This window comes from Nelumbo lutea, chromosome 5 (assembly GCF_056320005.1).
Source record: "Nelumbo lutea isolate HS-2025 chromosome 5, American lotus-T2T, whole genome shotgun sequence".
Classification (NCBI taxonomy): Eukaryota; Viridiplantae; Streptophyta; class Magnoliopsida; order Proteales; family Nelumbonaceae; genus Nelumbo; species Nelumbo lutea.
Genome location: NC_142688.1, coordinates 33,112,849 through 33,133,116, shown reverse-complemented (window position 1 = coordinate 33,133,116; position 20,268 = coordinate 33,112,849). Strand labels below are relative to the sequence as shown.

The 20,268-nt window shown below is 36.8% G+C and overlaps 1 protein-coding gene across 2 annotated transcripts; it reads left to right on the top strand.

The window, feature by feature from the left end:
* The first annotated feature begins 7,639 nt into the window (after positions 1 to 7,639).
* LOC148851558 (polypyrimidine tract-binding protein homolog 3-like) lies at positions 7,640 to 20,267 on the top strand. Of its 2 annotated transcripts, none has more exons than XM_088946432.1 (15): positions 7,640 to 7,919; positions 8,485 to 8,553; positions 8,659 to 8,730; positions 8,928 to 9,004; positions 9,339 to 9,423; positions 16,989 to 17,121; positions 17,443 to 17,507; positions 17,591 to 17,640; positions 17,757 to 17,798; positions 17,915 to 17,966; positions 18,046 to 18,103; positions 18,187 to 18,200; positions 18,741 to 18,848; positions 18,942 to 19,085; positions 19,537 to 20,267. In XM_088946432.1, exons 2-15 carry the CDS (start codon positions 8,497 to 8,499, stop codon positions 19,924 to 19,926), a joined length of 1,347 nt encoding a protein of 448 aa, XP_088802558.1. In that variant the 5' UTR covers positions 7,640 to 7,919; positions 8,485 to 8,496; the 3' UTR covers positions 19,927 to 20,267. The 2 variants fall into 2 exon arrangements, with proteins under 2 accessions (XP_088802558.1, XP_088802559.1); XM_088946433.1 differs by having other exon boundaries at positions 7,662 to 7,919; positions 18,049 to 18,103.
* Position 20,268: the final 1 nt, after the last annotated feature.

Here is a 20,268-nt window from a genome sequence, read left to right as displayed (position 1 = left end):
CCAAAGATTAACCAAACCGAAGGGTATACATATATTTAATGTATATTCTCTCTCTCTCTCTTTCTCTCTCTCTCTCTCTCTCTCTCTCTCTCTCTCTCTCTCTCTATATATATATATATATATATATATTATAAATTAATAAATGAAAAAATTCCTTATTAGTACGTTGTACTTTGAGCATAGTGCCACTTTGATCCTCAAGCTTTAAAATGTGACAATTTAGTATCCAAACTTTCAAAACGTGCCAATCTATTACCTATTGTTAACCAACCCATTAACCAATTATTAAGTGTCACTTGAAAAGACACAAATGCCCTTCAAATGTCATCTAGTTCACTTTAACAACCATCCAAACGTTGACAAAAAATTAACAGACCCAAATCCTTGCCTCTTCTATTCAAGAAAGTTGGGGTCAAATCTTAGTGGGCAAGGATTTAGGACTGTTCATTTTTTGTCAACGTTCAAATGGTTGAGAAAAGAGAATTATATGACATTCGAAAGGCATTTGTGTCTTTGCAAATGCCACTTAACGGTTGGTTAATGGTAGGTATTAGATTGGCACATTTTGAAAGTTCGGGCATTGAATTGTCGCATTTTAAAATTCGATGATCAAAGTGGCACTATACTCAAAGTACATCACACTAATAGGGAAATTTTCCTTAATCAATATGCATTATATATAAATATAAATTTATTATTTAAAATAATATTATATATATTTCTAGTTTTTATTATATTTATATATTTTCTTATAATATATACTATAAATATAAAACCAAAAAAAACAAAAAACCAATGGTTAATCGATTGACTTCAGTTCGATTTCTATTACTAGTTTTCCAAAAATTGGCAATACTGGTTTGGTTTCAAAAATAGGCCCACGATTTGGTTACCGTGGGCACACCTACTTGCCTTGAACCCACCACATTGCCATTCCTATGTATTTTTAGTGTACTCTTTCCAAATTGAGCCTTAGTGAATAATTTTAAGGGGGTTTTGAGTTCATTAAGGCTGAGGTTGAAATCAGGTTAATTACTATTTCCTTGATTTCTTTATTTATTTAAATATTCTTACCAATCAATTAAGTCATTTAGCCACTTTAATTGTTATTAAACAACTACTTAAGTTGTTTTTCGAGCTTCCCTACTGGCTTTTCTTTGATAATTGAAAATCCATTTATTAGCCAAAAGGATTACAAATGAAATTAATGTTCAAACCAAACAAGGGCTTAACCCACCAACACCAGTAACAATCATCCTCTTAAGTTGTGGCCCTCTGAACAGGAATATGGGCCGCTTTAGTGTAGTTTCTAGCTCTATATACAAACTTAACATATTTGAAGAGTTTGACCACCATATCCAAAATTCTGTCCAACACCAAGACCACAGGATCCATGACCATTCATTGCATCTATTGTCAAAATTGAGTAAAAAGGGCAGCCTAATGCATGAGGCTCCCACCAATACAAGATCTGGGGAGAGAGATATGCACATAGCCTTATCTTTACACATATAAAGAGGTTGTTTCCGATATTTGAATGTTGGTTATCTAGGTCATAATAAAGCAACCCAACCATTGGTCAATACCCATCCTCAGAATAAAATCTAACACTAAGAAACGAGGTCCATCCTTGTTTCTTTGTGAAAAGAAGAGCTTCATAAATGGCAGCAAGCTCAGATTCAATTGGATCTCTTGTCATCCTTCCCAAGATGACCACCTGTACAGCCGTAATAAAATTTTGTGAGGTAGAGTGAAGACAAAAAAAAACTATATATTCCTTGCTTTTGATGATTATCTATTCCACCATCACATTGAATTAAAAAAGAATGAACGTCCAAATGAGGAATATCTACATTAGCCTCATTACTTAAATTATTGAACTCGATCACCTATTGTGAGCTCCATATTGGCTGGGGCTGAAGTTAAGTTTGATATTTTATTATTTATTTATTCTATTTGCCAAATGATAAAAAATTAGTCATTCAGTTCAGCCATTCAAATCATAAGTTTGATATTTTATTATTTATTTATTCTATTTGCCAAATGATAAAAAATTAGTCATTCAGTTCAGTCATTCAAATCATTAAGCTGTGTTTGGTTGCAATGTAAATAAATTTGCACTGATGTGAAGTTGTGGCAGTGCAAATGATTTGAGTGTAAATTCTGACATATTTTTATTTTAAATCTTAACTTATTTTGTTTGATTGCATTAAAAATGAATTAAATTAAGACATGATGCAGATAAAACCCAATACAAATTAAATGAGAATTTTCATTTTTTTTATCTGCACTCTCATGCATTTGTACTAGTGCAAATAAAATTGCACTACAACCAAACACAGCCTTATGAATGACATTTCAACTGTTATAATGACCATTATGACCCTTAAAATATATGTTCCACTCAACCCTTTTTATGGCCAAATTGCCTTTTTTTCGATTTTATGTTTTATACACCAATCGATCCATCTCAATAAATATATATAAGAACAAACATTTAGAAGAAGGTGATGCATCAACTCATTAAATATAAGGAAGTCACTTGGGACTTTGAAAGGCCCAAATCAAATATTGAATTTTCCAAGCTCGAACAAGGATTTAATCCATCGATACACTTAATTAAAGCACACTATTCTATTATTCACACACCAACAAGAGGGTTGCATCTTTGGCAAGCCGATGGAATATTTCCAAGGAACCTAATAGGCGATGAAGCGAGATACAATAAGTTAATATGTTTTAGATGGAAAAACAATTTATTGCAAGTTGAAGAGGGCAAATCAAACAAAGAGATGGGCTGAAGTACTAAAAAGTTATTTAAGCACTTACAATTTAACAATGAATATGACATTAAACAGAACAGTCGAAAAATGGTGAAATAGGGTCCCATATTAGGGGTGAGCATAATTCGGTTAAAACCGAAAACTGAACCGAGTTTTTGATTTTGGTTTAATTGGTTTAGTCTAATTGCTTTTTCAGTCAGGTTCAATTTTATTATTTGGTTATTTGTATTTCAGTTTCGGTTATCATAATTGATAAATCGGTTAACCGAAAAAAACAATTTAATTTTACTCGTTGATAAGATTATGGGGCATTTGCATCATTTGAATCTGTCATTTACTCAAGGATTCTGAATTCCAATAGAACTATCAATCTCTATGATAAACCCCCTCCTCAAAACAAAACAAACCCATTCAATGTGGGTCCCGCTTGTTCCTACACATTACGCCTTCATAAATGATAAACCCCCTCCTCAATCGGTTCATCACTTCATCTTCTTCTCTCCTCTTGCTCCCTTCTCCCCTACAAACGATAGGAACCAATCGCCCATCTTGGAACCGCCTCATGCCTCCTGCAACTGATCTCCGGCACGTTGTAGTGTCAACCCCTTAAGGTTTCTTTGTCCTGTTGAGTATCAATTGCCGAGTGCCATGGCTATGGGCTACGGACTGTCGACTGCCGCTGCGTCTTCTTTGCCTCTATCAGCTATTGGCGACCGTTGAGGACTTCTTCTTCTTCTTCTTCTTCTTCTTCTTCTCTGTTTTTGATAGAACACAAAAGGCCTTTGACTTAATTTCGGTTTTAATCGAAATATTCAAAATAGCCAAAATTTTCCGGTTCGGTTTAATCAGTTTTGGTTTGGTTTGCCATCTTGTAAAATCGGTTTTGAAAATTTTGGTTCGGTTTTGAACCGGGAAAAAAAAAAAAAGATACTCACCCCTATAGTTGGAACAAGGCTTAGAATATGGAGATAATGATCTTGGCAAGTCATATGAACTGCTAAATAAAGACCCTAAACATTGGCACACCTACTCTGCTTAGATTTTTAGTTGATATCGTTACATCATTTTAAGTCTATATTGGTAGTTAATCTTGGCACATGGCCCAAATCAATCATCTGGTCTTGCAACTCATTTGGATAGTCTAGGGTGGTGTTTGGTGTCATTGATGTTTTCTCAGATATACAACAACCACGCATTTTTTTAGTAAATACGCATTTCATTAAAGCATAGAAAAAAAAAGAGAGAACAACAACCAAGTAACACTAACATAAAAAAAATAGCATAACCATGAAATAAAGAGAAAAAAAACAAACAAAAATAAAAACTAACTACAACCTACTAAGCCTTTCTTTAAAACATTAGTAAGACAAAAAGGGAACATTAAGACCAAATTTTGCAGCAACATGAGCAACATTGTTCACTTTCCTTGGATAGCTTGGCAGATAAAAAAAGATTTATGGCAGAACCTCTTCATTTAGGTTGTTAATAGCTCGCATTAAACCTACACTATCAAATTCCAAAAGAGCTTCAATAAGGTCCATTTGATCAGCCATTTTGATCACCTCCCATAATGCTTTTGCTTCAACTGTCAAAGGAGAGGATGTTGTAACCGACCCAAAGCTAGCTACCCAGTAAACACCCAAGTGATCACGCAAAATAAAACCGAAGGTTGCTTTGGACTTTGACAAAAAATTCCTATCATAATTGAACTTCAAAATACCCTGTTGCAAAGGCTTCCAAAACTTAATCTCATTCTTTGAATTATTACTGGAACAACCTTCCATTCTCTGCTGCCAAACCAAAGATGAGATTTCTCCACCATTAACCTATGAATGGCATGAATTACAACAAAAGGACTTACATTTTCATTTTCAAAGCAACAAATATTCCTATCCTTCCATATTTCCCACAATGATAGAGAAATGTTAGTCATAAAGTTCATATTGTTCTTTCACAACGTTGTTATAATATTCTTAAACCACTCCCCAAAAGAGGAAAACATTCTGCCATGCTTTGGATTTAGGCTAAGTCCTAAGCCCAACCATATACATCTAGGTTTGTCACAAAGCATGAGAGAATGGAGGATTAATTCCTCTTCTTTCCCACACCTGTCACATATATCAGATTCAACCAAACCTCCTTGAAACAAAGATTTTTTAACAGCAAGAGCATTCATACTGGATCTCCATAAGAAATGTTGAATTTTTTGTTCGATCGGGATGCTCCATAAGCAATTCAAATAGCTTTTTTTAAGCACTGGTCTGGAGAGGTCAGTTGATTTTGTTTCATGCAATTCCTTTGGCAATAAAATAAGCAGCTTTGACCGAAAATTTCCCATTCTTACTTCCTACCCAACACAATTTATCATCCCAAGTGTTTGGAGGCATATCAATGTCTATTATTTTTTGGGCCATAGTCGGAGGGAATAAAGAATTTATTTCGAGGCAATCTATATAAGTTTTGCAACCACCATTTGGGATGAGGCTTCTAACTTGTGCCCCATCAGTGTAAAGCCCTCTAAATCTGGGATCCAAGGGTCACCCCAAACTCTTATTTCTAACCCACAACTAACTTTCCAACAAATACCCCTTTCCAATATTTTTCTTCGTTCGAGAATACTTCTCCATCCCCAATAAGGCTTACTTGACATCTTTGTGTGAATGAAATGAAAGTTATTATAATAGGTGGCTTTTAAAACTTTTGCCCAAAGACTATAAGAATCTTTGCATAAGTTCCAAGCAAGCTTTGAAAGGAGAGCTAAGTTAAAGGCTCTTTGACCCTTGAAGCCCAGGCCCCCATTAGATTTATTTTTTGACACTTGATCCCAGCTCACCCATCTTATATTTTTCTTCTCACCTCATTATCCCCCATCATAAACTCTTTTGACTTTTACACATTGATTTACAAATTCCTTGTGGGAGAAGAAAACAAGACAAGCAGTAGGCAGAGATAGCTGTGAGGATTGATTTGATGAAAACCTCTTTTCCAGCCCGAGAGAGTAAGGAGCCTCTCCAGCCTTTAGCTTGGCTATTCACTCTCTTAGCCAGGTATTCAAAAGTTTGGTTCTTCTTCATACCTATGGGAGAGTGTGAACCCAGATAGATTGAAGGGTTTTCAACTTTTTTGATATGCAGGCAATTTAAAACCAACATTTTCAACCTATGATGCATGTTGGAACTAAAGAAGACTTCAGATTTATGGTAATTCACCTGTTGCCCCTATGATCTTTTAAAGAGGGAGATGGCATCCAAAAAAGGTTACTTGCCTCTCTAAAGTCTACTTCAGAGAAAATATAATTGTCATATGCAAGGGAGAGAGAGAGATTGTTGGAGCCTGTTTACAGATTTAAATTCCAGAGAGCTCATTGTTGCTAACCTTATGGTTCAGGATGACAAATAAAACATCAGAGCAAAGGAGGAACAAATAAGGAGAGAGGGTGTACCTCTGTCTCAAACCCCTCTAACTGTAGATTTTCTTTGTGGGAGAACCATTCACCAAGATCTGATAAGACACGGAAGTAACACAAGTCATCACCCATGTCATCCATTTGTTACCAAATCCCATTTTTTCCATAGTTGCTTTTAAAAAATCCCACTCAATTCTGTCATAAACCTTGTTCATGTTCAATTTTGTTGCCGTAAGGCCATTTTTTTTTTTGCTTTTGTATAAGTCATATAATGAATCACCCCATGAGCTATAAGGATGTTATCAGAAATTGCTCTTCCCGGAATGAAAGCACTCTAATTTTCTAAAATTATTTTGTCTAAGATTGGTTTCAACCTGTTGGTCAAGATTTTTGTAATAATTGTATATGATGTGTTGCACATGCTAATCGGCCTAAAATGAGATACTTCTTCAGGATTCTTGACCTTGGGGATTAAAGCAATAAAGGAAGAGTTTAAGTCTCTGTTTAGAACTCCTTCATCAAATAAATACTTGATTTCCCTAGTTAGATCACCCTTAACTACATCCCAACACTTTTGGATTAAGAGATTTAGAAACTCGTCGGGTCCTAGGGCTTTCCTTAAAGCCATCTGAAAATAGATCGTTTATCTCCTCTACCAAGATGTCCTTCTAAAGATCTTCGTCAATTTCCCCACTTATTACTTCATTTGCCCCTTCTAAACCCACACTTATATTAGATGGGGAGGAGGAGGAGAATATTTCTCAAAAATGATTCTCTAAGATTCCCTTTATGTGGTCATGTCCTTCAATCCACTCATCTTTTTTGCTTTTAAGCTTTAGAATTATATTCTCTTCTCTCCTTCTAATTGTTGAATTATGAAAAAAATATAGTGTTTCTACCCGCATGTTTGAACCAATTTATCCTTGACTTCTAACTGTGATAGCCAAACCAGTATTTGGGATCTGGTGCCACCTCCCGTGAAAGACGATGATTCTTTAAGCTACCGTTTGTCGTTCCTCAAATAGTTCAAAGGCGATTTGGGTTTGCTAGATTCCTTTTTAAAAGAGCATTCATGCTTTACTAGGCCTTCTTCTACCCAACTAGGATCGTTGATTGGAGGGAGTGAGAGAGACAAGTTGTATAAAGAACGAAATGGGAAAGAGATTATAGTTTTCCAAAATTTTCATCACTTAGGTTTTATTTTGAAAATTTGAGGAACAATGAAGGGTAAATTTGATTTTTTTTCCAATTAGCACTTAATTAATTGTGAAAAAACTTAAAGGTACTTGAAGACGATATACAACAAAAATCAGTTGGTTTTCACCAGTTTTTTTAACGTAATGGTCACTGGGATGTGATTGAACCGGAAAGGCCCCAGATTTAACCGGCCCGACCGAACCGGTTTTCTAAACACTACTTTCTCGCTGATGGCCTGATGTGGTGATTTCGAAATAAAAAACCAAATGAAAAGTAGAAATGGGTATATCTTATCCTACGCACGTCGACGCTCACGCTCGAAAACAAAATCCATAGCTAGGGCATCCTGCGTCTAAATTAATCTCAATCTCTCCCTCTCTTTCGTCCTTTCTATCAAATTTTCATACACAGATGGGATTTCTGAAACCTAGGACACGAGAACGAGAACATGCAAACTCGTAGATCTCTATAGCTTTGATTTGAACTCAGATCCCTCTTTAGTGACCTCTTAATCCCGAAGCAACTCTCCCCAGGTAAACTGCTATCTACTACTGTTTTCTGTTAATTTCGTTTTGTGACCTGGTTTTGGATCGTCACTGTGCACCATGCGTGCTTAGTTTCAAGTAAGGTAGTGTTTTCTATAGAGTGTAATTTGAGCTTTGGGCCTCCAAGGTTGACTTTTTGATCGTTATAGAGATTGAAAACGATGTTCATGTTTATAATATGTAATTACGATATGTTGTCGAAAAGAGAGACCTTTCTTTCATCGTCTTTCAATGAAACTCTATATCTCATTGATTTTGGGTGCTTGGCTGAGTTGTGGTTTGCTAAGGAGGACATTTTTGAGTGGAAATTGTCTATGCAATTATAATGTACAAGATCTTTTCCTCTCTCCAATTTCATGCATTCTGCCTTGGTAAGAAGAAACTGAATGAGATATAAGTGACGCTGACGGTGTTGGGAAAATGTAGTTACACTTTTCTCGAGCATCTGTTAATTGGAATTTATGCTGGGTGCTCGTTTATCTGCACAAAACTCGAAAACCAAGAAATAAATATTTCAAGATTGAGGATTCACCTACTTTTGGGTTTGTTACAGGGTTCCGCAAAAATGACAGAGCCTTCCAAAGTTATTCACATTCGCAATGTGGGGCACGAAATATCTGAAGTATATTCCTCTCCTTTTCCTGCTTAGCACAGAATCTTTACTACTACTCAACAGTTGCCTTGCACTTTTAAATTTTAATTCTTTCTTTTTTCCTTTTTTTTTTAGAATGATCTGCTTCAGTTGGTCCAGCCTTTTGGTGTCGTCACGAAGCTTGTGATGCTACGTGCTAAAAACCAGGTTTTCCTTTTTGTCCTCATTGTTGAGCATTCCTAGTTTGTAAATGTCTTTCCTCAGTCAGCTACTAATTTGGCTGGGCATTGTTTTTTACTTCAGTATTGCATCTGTGGGCATGCGTTTTAGTCTTGGTAGTGAATGCTTTTTTAATTCAAATGACTCAAGGCTAACCCTTCTTTTCCTCTATCCGTGTTCTATAGGCTCTTCTCCAGATGCATGATGTTGCTTCAGCTGTCAGTGCACTGCATTACTATACAAATGTTCAGCCAAGCGTTAGGTATTATGCTATTTAAAATCTTCTTTATTTTTTGTTCCTTTAGATCCTTTAAGGGAAGTGCTAAGGAAACTTGAGTGTCACTACTCAAGTGGGCCTTTTTGTCAGTGCCTTTACAAAAGGACAATGTACCAAGGACACTTTGGTCAATAAAAGTGACTGGAGCTTTGTCCATTTCTTTAGGTGTCATTGAAGTGGTTCAAGTGCCCCCACATGAGTTTCATTAGTACTACCTTTTTGCTGCATCAGTTCTGACAATCTTGTTCTGGCATATTTGCCATCGATGCCATTATTTATTTTCTGTTAAGATCTTAAATTTGGGAGCTTGCCATTTTAGGGGGAGGAATGTATACATTCAGTTCTCTTCGCACCAAGAATTGACGACAATGGATCAGAATGCTCAAGGACGAAAAGGCGACCAGGTTGGTTGTTTGACATTTAATGGATGGCAAAGTATGTTTTTTTTATTTGCTTTTGTTTATTCTGAAACCAGTGATAGGGGATGAGAAGAAACCCATAAAAGGACTAGTCTTTCTTGAGCTGAACTTTAACATACTTTTAGATGATGTCTTGTTGTGGTTACATCTTTAAAACCAATAGCAGCTTGTTATCTGTTGATATCCCTTAGAGGTTCCTATCAAGGTTTTTTGTTTAGAACACTTAATGAATTGAAAAGTTATCATATATTCTCATGTATTTCTGCCTTTTCATCAAGGGTGCAAATTTAAGATAACCGTGAAAGAGAACTATAATAGTTCATGAAAGATGAGCAACTGTTTTGAAAGACTAACAATATAGCACTAAGTGAAATGAAATTATTTTTTGATAAATAAAATTATCACATTACTAGCAAGTAAACCATCGAATGCATGTGGTTGAATAGAAATTTGATTAGGTTTGGATTGGCAAATTTGGGTTCTGAGTTTTTTGCATCCAAGCAATGTGGGTTTGAGTCTAAGAGCAGCCACTTTGTTCTTAAATTGCCAATGGTTAGGACCCTATCCAATCTACCCCTTGCAAGATCTCATATAGCTAGGACCAACATTGGATAATGGCTTTTTTTTTCTTTACTAGAGACTGACCCGTGCACTAAGTACGAGGCCAGTATTCTGATTTGTATTTTGATATATTTATAAAAAATTAAATGTTGTTTGACACCAAATTTCTATGTTATAATTTTAGGTGATTATTTTATTTGATTTTTGTGTATAGATTTCTTACTTAATTTAAGAGATTAAATTAAGTTTTATTTCTAAATAATACCCCACTTTATGGACCCTACATCATTTGAAACGAGTTTTTGTTTTTTTGTTTTTTTTTCTTTTAAGTGGAGTAAACTACCACCAACTTTTTTGAGAATGGAGGTAACTACTATTTGAGTGGGTAGATACATCACACGTGTTTGAGGAAGGAAGCTTTTGTTTGAGAGTGGGAATAACCACTTTTGAGATGCTCTTGAGAAAATAAGATGATGCTTGTTTGAGGGAGAATGGAGATGTTCTCTATTATGATATAGATAGATAGATAGATACTGTGAGAGGACTCTTGGCCTCCCTCTTTTCTCTATATAATATAGATATAGATTTGTATATGTGAAGGAAGTTATTTATAACTATGTCATGATAGTAAGTGCATATAGGGCACTAACTTGGTGCAATTAAATGGGTACCATAACACCACCTTCCAATAATGAGAACGCCAACATGATATCCCTCCTAAAATACTCTTACCAATAGATGCTTCACTTTCCAACTAAATGCTGAAATGACAGATGGACCCACCAAATTCTTTTTTTTTTGGCTTAGAAAAAAAAAACTACTATCACTTTACAACTAATTGAGAAAGACGATGTTGATAAACGACTTTGTGAGGAAGTGTTGGTTGGGAGGTTAGGTGCGGATCTAGGAAGGAGAGTGAGACTGTTACAGTTATCCTGTTGAAGAGATTCACAAGAAATCCCGTGGGGTTAGGAATACACACATTGTTCACATAACCAAGGTTTTCTTTAGGTTGAAACTTGGTTTGGTTGGAGCAGGGCCCACAAAAAACTTCAAAAGGGTATATAAAAGTAGAGGGGAGAAGGTAATAGCTCAAGTTTCTAAAGAGGCTGGAAAGGAGGATTCTCGGGCTCTTAAGAATCCGAACTCTAAGGCGGAAACCATCCAACACGAAAAAGAAAGTGAATCTGCTATCAGCTCTGAAGTAAGAATTCCTGTTAGAAGTCTTGAAGAGGAGGAGAGTTCTAGAAGAGTTCCTATCAAGAAAATTGTGGAGAGAGAAGTTGAGATTGGTAAAAGTCTTGACTTGTTCTTTTTTGGGGGAGGAGGGCAAGGAGTTTGCCAAGAAAGCCTTTATTTTTTGATCAGAAATGGTAACTTTCATTAGACAGATAAAGAGAATACACTGTCACCACCCAGTTAAGGGTGTTTACCCCAAGAAAAGTACTTTTTAATTACAGAACAGCTCAAAACAAGTTTTCCCTGAAAGTTGTGTCAGCTAGTCCATTCGCTGACCTCCTTATCGACTTGAATAGTGCCCCAACCTCCCTTGCTAAGCAGTTTATTTCCCTCATGAATTGTTGATGTACTCAAGCCCCCAAGTTATGTGACTGCAACCACCCTATTAATAGTTTAGAGTCCCCTTCTACCTCAATCTGGTGTAAGCCCCATTGTTTATCCAGCCTTAGACCTTGTAGCAAGGCCATAATCTCTGCTCTCAAAGAGTCTCCATCACCTATCGGACCTGAATACAGTGCAACCAGTCTGCCCTCCCTGTCTCTGAAGGCTCCTCCCACCCTAGAGGGACCCGGGTTTCCTAAGGAACTCCCATCGAAATTCAGCTTCACCCATTGATGTGCAGGAGGGATCCATTGCTCCTTTAACACAGACCTCAATGAAGAAGAGTTTGGCACAGTACCATCCTCTAAACAAATCATCAGCTGAGTAATCTTTAAATAAAGGGGATGCTTTAAGCCAATGAATGACCTTGGTAGATATGTAGTCAATGATTTGCTCCTTAGATCTTTCAGAACCCTGGAAGATCCTATTGTTTCTTTCTTCCCAGATTGACCACAAAACAATTGCTCTTGTTGCTCTCTACATTGCTCTCCCCTTTATCTTTGGAGGTCTAAAGAAGTTTGGATCAAAGAGTCTTACTACATCCGAAGGAGGGATCCACTTGCATCTGAAGAGAGAGGAAAATCAATTCCAAACAAAGGATACAAATTACAAAAGGACAGGATATAAATAAGTGTATAATGGTCTCGCCACAGGCCAAGCGGAGGCTACACATGTGGGGTGAAAGGCAGCAAAAGGCCTTTATTTTTGGGGGTACAAGGTTACACCAAACCTCCTTTGTTGGTGCAAGTGGCGAGACCATTACACACTGTATTGTAAAGAAGTTTGGTGCAAGTGGCGAGACCATTACACACTGTATTCTGTTAATTTCGTTTTGTGACCTGGTTTTGGATCGTCACTGTGCACCATGCGTGCTCAGTTTCAAGTAAGGTAGTGGTTTCTATAGAGTGTAATTTGAGGCTTTGGGCCTCCAAGGTTGACTTTTTGATCGTTATAGAGATTGAAAACGATGTTCATGTTTATAATATGTAATTACGATATGTTGTCGAAAAGAGAGACCTTTCTTTCATCATCTTTCAATGAAACTCTATTCTCATTGATTTTGGGTGCTTGGCTGAGTTGTGGTTTGCTAAGGAGGACATTTTTTAGTGGAAATTGTCTATGCATTTATAATGTACAAGATCTTTTCCTCCACATGTGTAGGAGGAAAAGAAAGGAGGAAAAGAGGGCAAAACGCCATGGATAGCTTTCCCAGGATACCATAGGGTCAAGACCAGCATCCCACCTGTTTTCTGCCACCCCGTGTATACTCACTATCACTTTGTGCCACAAGTTGTCCTGTTCCAGAGGTAGTCTCCATAACCACTTTCCCAACAAGGCTGTATTCCTTAGCTTTATGTTTCCTATACCCAACCCTCCACTATCTCTACTTCTAGAGACCACCTCCCACTTCACCAGGTGATCTTTCTTTGTATCCCCTGGTTCCCATAAAGCCACACTAGTGGGGATCTTGAAGGTAGAAAGGAAGTAAATTGGTAGGTTTGCCAAAGTTGATTTTATTAGGGTAATTCTTCTTCCCAGAGAGATGTAATTTCTCTTCCATCCTGCTAACCTCTTTGAGAATCTTTCCAAAACTGGGTACCAGAAGCTTTCTGACTTTGGATTCCCTCTTAAAGGCAATCCTAGATACTATAACGACCAATCACCAGCTTCACATCCCAACGCTCTAGCAAGGATTCCTACCTCTTCTTCCGATTTATTAACTCCTATCACACAGATCTTTCCCCAATTAATTTTGAGATTAGAGGACTTTTCAAACTGGTTTACCAACCTCTTCAAATTGATTAACTCCTCTTGCTCCCCTCCACAAAAAACAATAATATGTCTGCACTTCAAATTGCCAAGAAGGCCTTTGAGTAGTTCAAGAGAAAGAGGATGGACGAGAGGTTGAAGAAAATGGAAGTTAAAGAAAGAGGTGATATGTGGGACGAAGAAGATGACAGGCAGGATGAAAGTTTCGAGGAAGAGGTTTAGGAAAGTTGGGCGTTTGGGTTCTGTTTATGGTCAATTGAGTTGGAGTCAGGTAAGGTGGTCAATTTGGAGTTTATCTCTTTCTTCATGTAATTCAGTGTAGGTGGGTTAAGTTGCTTTAATGCCTGTCTTTTCTCTCGGGCGATTTCTTGTCCCCTTTTACCCTTCAAAAAAATTGTTCTATTTCTATCTAACATGCACAACTTGACACATTAGTTGCATGTATTCATGTAATGAGGAAACAAAGCGGCCTATTTGTTTTCCTGTTCTTAATGGTAACTACAAGAGAATGATAAAGATTTTTTTTTTCCAAAATATCAAGTGACTCAATTTAAGTGGTCTGTCTCTTTTTAATTATTTGTTTCTCTTTCTTTCTCCCACCCTTCCTGTCTTTTTACTCTTTGCCTTTTTATTTCTATTTATCCTTTTGAGGTTGATTACATTTTATGGAAGTTGAATGAATCAGATGATTAGTTGTTCCCTTAGACATTAGGAAAGAATAGAAAGCAGGTGTATGGGGGAGAAAAATTTTAGATCATAGCCTTTAGTTTTAGAATACATATGCCATATCTTTTCCCTTTATCTTAGTCACTTAAATTTAGAGTGGGCTTCTAGATAGGGCCATAAACCAATGATTGTCCAAGCAATCCAGGGTCTTGTGGGCGATAGACTAGATATGGACCTAACCTTCAGACTTTTTTTTGGGGGGGGGGGACAAAGTGGCATTTTCAGACTTGAACCTGCATTCTTATGTTTATCAGTTTGGGATTTTGTCTATTACTTATACCATAAATTCTTTTGAGCTCAAGTCAACAAGATTTGATAAGATGATAAGCAAATAGCCATAGAAGAGGGTATTTTAGGAAGGAAATTTTGTCTGTGTTTATTGTTGGAAGGCAGTGATACCGAGGCTGTTACATGCTCCTTAAAAGCAAGTGAAATATTCATATTTCCTGTCAAAAGAAAGTGAAATGTGCATATACATGTTAATGAGGGTGGATGGAGGAATGATTGTTTGATTTCATACTGTTCTGTGGGCTCTCAATCTGGTATCAGTATTCTACACTATATATTGTTATATCATATTATGTTTTATTTATTTGATTTTATCATATAATTTATTATTATATAAATTTCCAGTTCTTTTTTATTGAAGATAAATAAAGAAAAAAAGTTTATTACTGAAAAGAAGAATATAACTTGAACAGGTGACAAGGAGTCACCCCACCAAGCAAATACAAGAAGGAATTAAAGGTTTCACTGATCCAAAAAACTTCAGAATACATAAGCCAGAAAAACAATAACTCTTGATTAGTCATTCAGAGTGCGCCAGAAGTCAGCTCCAATGCCTTCTTTCTTTAGACCTTCAAAATCTAAGGAACCAACACCCAGCGAAGGGAATACAGAAGCCACCCCAACTTCTTGTTTCTCCTAAAAAGTCCTCTTGTTTCTCTCCTTCAAAAATCCTCTTGTAAAAATTGTAGCCTATATCCAACATACAGTGAAGGGAATACAGCTCCAAATAATTTTTTTCCATATAACTTCCATGAACCCTTGGTCATCAGCAAAAGATTCCAGCAGTGTCCAATTGTGACCAGACATCCACCTTGAAGAGCTTGAAGTTGGACCAGATTCCTTTCATTAAATTGCATTGGGCCAGCAGGTGCAGAATATTATCCTCTTCAGCAAAACACAAAACACATCTGTTTGGAAACTGATAGCCTCTTTTCTTCAATATATCCTGTGTCAGAATGCAACCCCTTGAAATCAACCAAGAAAAAGCTTATACTCTTGGGGGGACTGGTTTCCCCCAAACACCTCTAATTGGTTCAGTCTCCACCTGTTTCCTTATCAAAACCATTATTACATAAATTTGACTGTGAACCTCCCATGTTTACATTCTTTCCACCATTTGACATCTGAAGCCAAGGGGTCAATCTCCACTGCCTGAAGCCTTGCCAGCAACTCCACACACTCCTCTAACTCCCAATCAAACAAAGGTATTCAAAATTTCAGGCACCAAACCACAAAACCATTACTAGTTTCATAGCAATCAGAAATAGGAAGGAAATTGAACATCATGATCCCCTTCCACAAACTTACCCCATAAGATGACCTCACTTCCCTTGCTTCTCACCCACACCACCCCATACTTACATGCCCCTTCTATCCTCCGAAGGGCTTCCCCTCCTTCACAAACCTCCAAACCCACTTCCCCAATAAAGCTTTATTAAAGAAAGATAATGACAACAATTGTAGTTTGCTCTCAAGAATGAGAAAAGAGTTCCTAGTTCATTGTTAAAAAAGGATTGTGGTTCAATTCGAAATGACTTGTCTAAACATGTCAATGCAAATGGAGAGTGGTATTAAGATTGAATTGAATACATGCTTATTTTTATGCAACTGTACTTGCACATTGTTGACTCTTTTTTCTTGAGATTTTTTCATGTCAGATCTTGTTTCTGTCTTATAGGAACAGTGATATGCCTATGAAAGCATGACTATTACACTTGCATGAAGTGACTTATGAGTAAAATATACTCTCTGTCCTTTCTAGTGATTAATCTTAGGATCCTAAGCTGAAACCTTGAAGGTTTTTAATCAACAATGATCATGGTTATGATTCTGTTTAAATGTCAATGCTAGGGGTGGATTCCTTGCTTCGAGGTGTTCATGCAGGGTTAATTTATTTTAGATAAACTCATAAAAATTCATTTTAGATAAGTTCAATACTCTGTTGTAATACCTATAAAAATTCCTCTGTTGTGATAACAAAAAATTCCAACAGAGCACAGGGCCTATCTTTTCTTTGTAAACATGTTTGCAGTTTGTGTTATGTCAATAGAGATGAGTTGTCAACTCCTGAATGCTTGTTTTGCATTATCTATATATGTATATGTAGCAGAAACCTTCTCTTTTGATTCGTTAACAAATGTTTTACTGAAAATGTCTGAGGTATGAGATGAGTTCATGCAGCCTAGTTTTCTTACCAGAGGAGAAGACAAGAACAGACCAGAACCTGGTCATTATAAAAATTGAAAACAGTGACTTTCTAGCCATTTGTTTATATTGAGAATAACTAACTCTTCATGCTTCATTATACAAACAGTGATGACCGAACTATACATTTAACAAAGAGAATGATGGAAACTATTTATGATTTTTTTTCTTTATTCCTTTCCTCTCTTGCTTTTCCTTTTACTTTTTCTTTCTATCTGAACTTCAAATTCTTGTTTTTTTTGTTTATTTATTAACATATAATATCATGTAATCTCATTTTTTTTTCATTATTCTTTCTCCTTTCCTCTGTATATTCTTCTCTATTCATTCTCTCTGTCTCTCTCCTGTCTCTATGTTGGTCTGCTGTTGGGCACTCTCAGGATACACAGCCCAATCGAATTCTCTTAGTTACAATCCATCACCTGCTCTATCCTATAACAGTGGAAGTGCTGCATCAAGTTTTTTCTCCCCATGGATTTGTGGAGAAGATCGTCACATTTCAGAAGTCAGCTGGTTAGCTTCTTCAAGTCTTCTCTTTCTCTCTCTTAAATTTCAACTCATTTGACTTGGGAAGATTGGCTGGATGGGTTTTTCATTAGTGTTAATTTTGAAGGTCCTTAAATGGTTCTTCCTCTTTTTGCATATTGTGTGTGATAGTTTAATTAAAAAATTGTTGTGATGTAAAGGTGGCCTTTCCTTTTGTCTTGAACTGTATTGGAAAATTTCCTTGTTGCTACCCTTCTAATTATTCTAGATCACATTCACAAAAAAGAACAAGAAGTGAAAGAATTTGTTAATTTTCTTTTCTTTTCTTTATTTGTGTGAAATTCATAGGTTTTCAAGCACTTATTCAGTATCAATCACGCCAGAGTGCTGTTTCAGCAAGAACTGCTCTTCAAGTATGTAAATAGTTTACCATTCAAAAGTTAAAATTGTTACAAGAAGACTAGAGGAGCTCTAATTCCTGATCATTTCTTTTCAGGGTCGTAATATTTATGATGGTTGCTGTCAACTAGATATTCAGTTCTCAAAGTAGGTCTTTAAGACTTAAGCAGTACATAATTTATTGGTGTGTTTTTTTTGGGTGGGTGGGTTGTTTTAGCTGCCAGGAATGAACTCATGTTAATTGCTGCTTTTTTGCAATCCAGCCTTAGTGAGCTACAAGTGAACTACAATAATGAGCGGTCAAGGTGTGTCCACAGTGTCATGTAGAATTAAAGTGTGCTGCTTTGAAAATCACCTTTTTTTTTTGTTTTTATATGAATATGCTGTTAAGTTGGATTCTTTTTTATATATATGTGCACAGGGATTTCACAAACCCATCTCTGCCTTCAGAACAGAAGGGAAGATCCTCACAAGTATGTTGTCTAGCTTATATATATTCTGTAGTTTGCCTTTGGTCTGCATTTAATAATCTTTTTTTTTCTACTTGTGCAGCAGTCTGGGTATGGTGATGCAGGGGGCATGTATTCACTTCAACCTGGAGCCAGGGCAGGTACTGATTGTTTTTCTTTACTTCTTGAGGGTCGCATTGTTAATTTTCTGATTATTTACTAATGCTTATATCATTTTTTTCAGTTGCATTCCCTCAGGTGAGTGGTCCTTGGATTATGTTTTTGGACGTGTCAAGGTGGACTTGTTTTGAACTGTGGGTTTACTACCTGGTTGTCTGTTTTAGAAGTGCTTTTGATGTTTGTACAAATGACTCTTGCTCATTGTTCTATGTATGATTTACATGTCATACATTCGATGTGGATTGGGGTCCACCAAGCCATGGATTTATGCTGAGCGAAAAGTTGGTCTTGTTATTCACTTTGGTATACCATATCTCCTGGAGTTTCCATTGGAAAATTAAAATAAAAAAGAAAAAGAAAAGAAAGAGGCAATCTGTGAATTCAGTTAAGATAGCTCAAATGGGTTGAGAATTGCTTGGACTTTGTGTGGGAAATAATTGGATGGTGGGTCTTGATTTTTGTCACATGCTCCAAGTATGCCCACAGGGAGTGAGTGGGGGCAGTGTGGGACCTCTGATTTATGTACTTTCTATAATTACTGGCATGTTAAGTATGCTTTAGTTTTGGTGGAAAGATCATCCCACGTGTGAACCATTTTTCCCTTTTGTTTCATTCTAGATGGGGAATGCGGCAGCAATAGCAGCTGCATTTGGAGGAGGATTGCCTCCTGGGATTAGTGGTACTAATGACAGGTGCACCGTCCTGGTCTCTAATCTAAATTCTGATGTAAGCCGTGTCTTTATTCTTGTTTTTATCGCAATTATTTATATCAATGCTGTTCCATTTAGTTCATGTTTGTTAACTTTTACTTCATCTCAGAAAATTGATGAGGATAAGCTCTTCAATCTGTTCTCCATCTATGGGAACATTGTGAGGATCAAACTTCTTCGTAATAAACCAGATCATGCACTTGTTCAGATGGGAGATGGTTTCCAAGCTGAATTGGCCGTTCACTTTCTTAAGGTCTGTCATGCTGCTATTATTTTATTTCTGGTATGAGCTCAGTAATGTTGTTATTCCATTGTGTAATTGCATGCACCAAGTTGCCAATACTGGTATAGTTGTCATTGGCATTTTTGGACACCTAATTATTGGGCACCTTTGGTAATTCTTTTAGGAGATACTTTGTTGCTTTGTGTTGGTTTGAGACAGTTGATGTCTGAGAAATGGTTTGATCAACAAGAATCCAAATTCCGAGAGGAATTTGATTTGGACATAGACCATATCCTTGCCAGCCTGTCAGCTTGAAATACTACCACAACCATGCCTCCAATGTCTGCATCATGGATGAGCGGTTTTGTTTTGTTAGCTTTGGCTATTTTGTACTTTATTATTGCTTCATATTTCTAATGATTTTTCCAGTTATTGATTAAAACTAAAAATAGAAAGCATTGAACTTTTTTCTTGGATATAGGGAGCAATGTTGTTTGGAAAGCGGTTAGAGGTGAACTTCTCTAAGCATCTAAACATTACAGCAGCCCCAGACACACGGGAGTACTTGAATTCAAATCTTAATCGCTTCAACCGCAATGCTGCAAAGAACTACCGGTACTGTTGCTCTCCAACCAAGATGATTCACCTGTCCACCCTACCCCAGGACATCACAGAGGAAGAAATCATTGCCCACCTGGAAGAGCATGGAAACATTGTCAACACCAAGCTCTTTGAGGTGAATGGGAAAAAGCAGGCTCTGGTCCTGTTTGAAACAGAGGAGCAGGCCACGGAAGCTCTTGTGTGCAAGCATGCCAGTACCATTGACAGATCAGTTATCCGGATCTCCTTCTCTCAATTGCAGACCATCTAAAGAGATCCCAAGATACCTTGGGAAGATGGAAGTGGTCCTATGTATGGAGAAGATAAGTGGACAGCAGATCTCTTTAGTATTCTGTGTGTGTGTGTGTGTGTGTACTGGTGGGATTTCTTTTATGTTTTTCTTTGTCTCCACTCATAGTTGGTTTTTAGATTTCTCTTTGTATCGCACCTGTTGCCATGGGGCAGTGGAAAATAGGCCATGAAGTGAATCGCTTTTCTGGCTTTCCCTTTCTTTCTTCACTTGTAGTATATACCCTGCATATCATATCACCATACAAATTTGTCATATTGCTGATCTAAATTAATTTTGGTCTATAGAGTTATATGCTCGAAC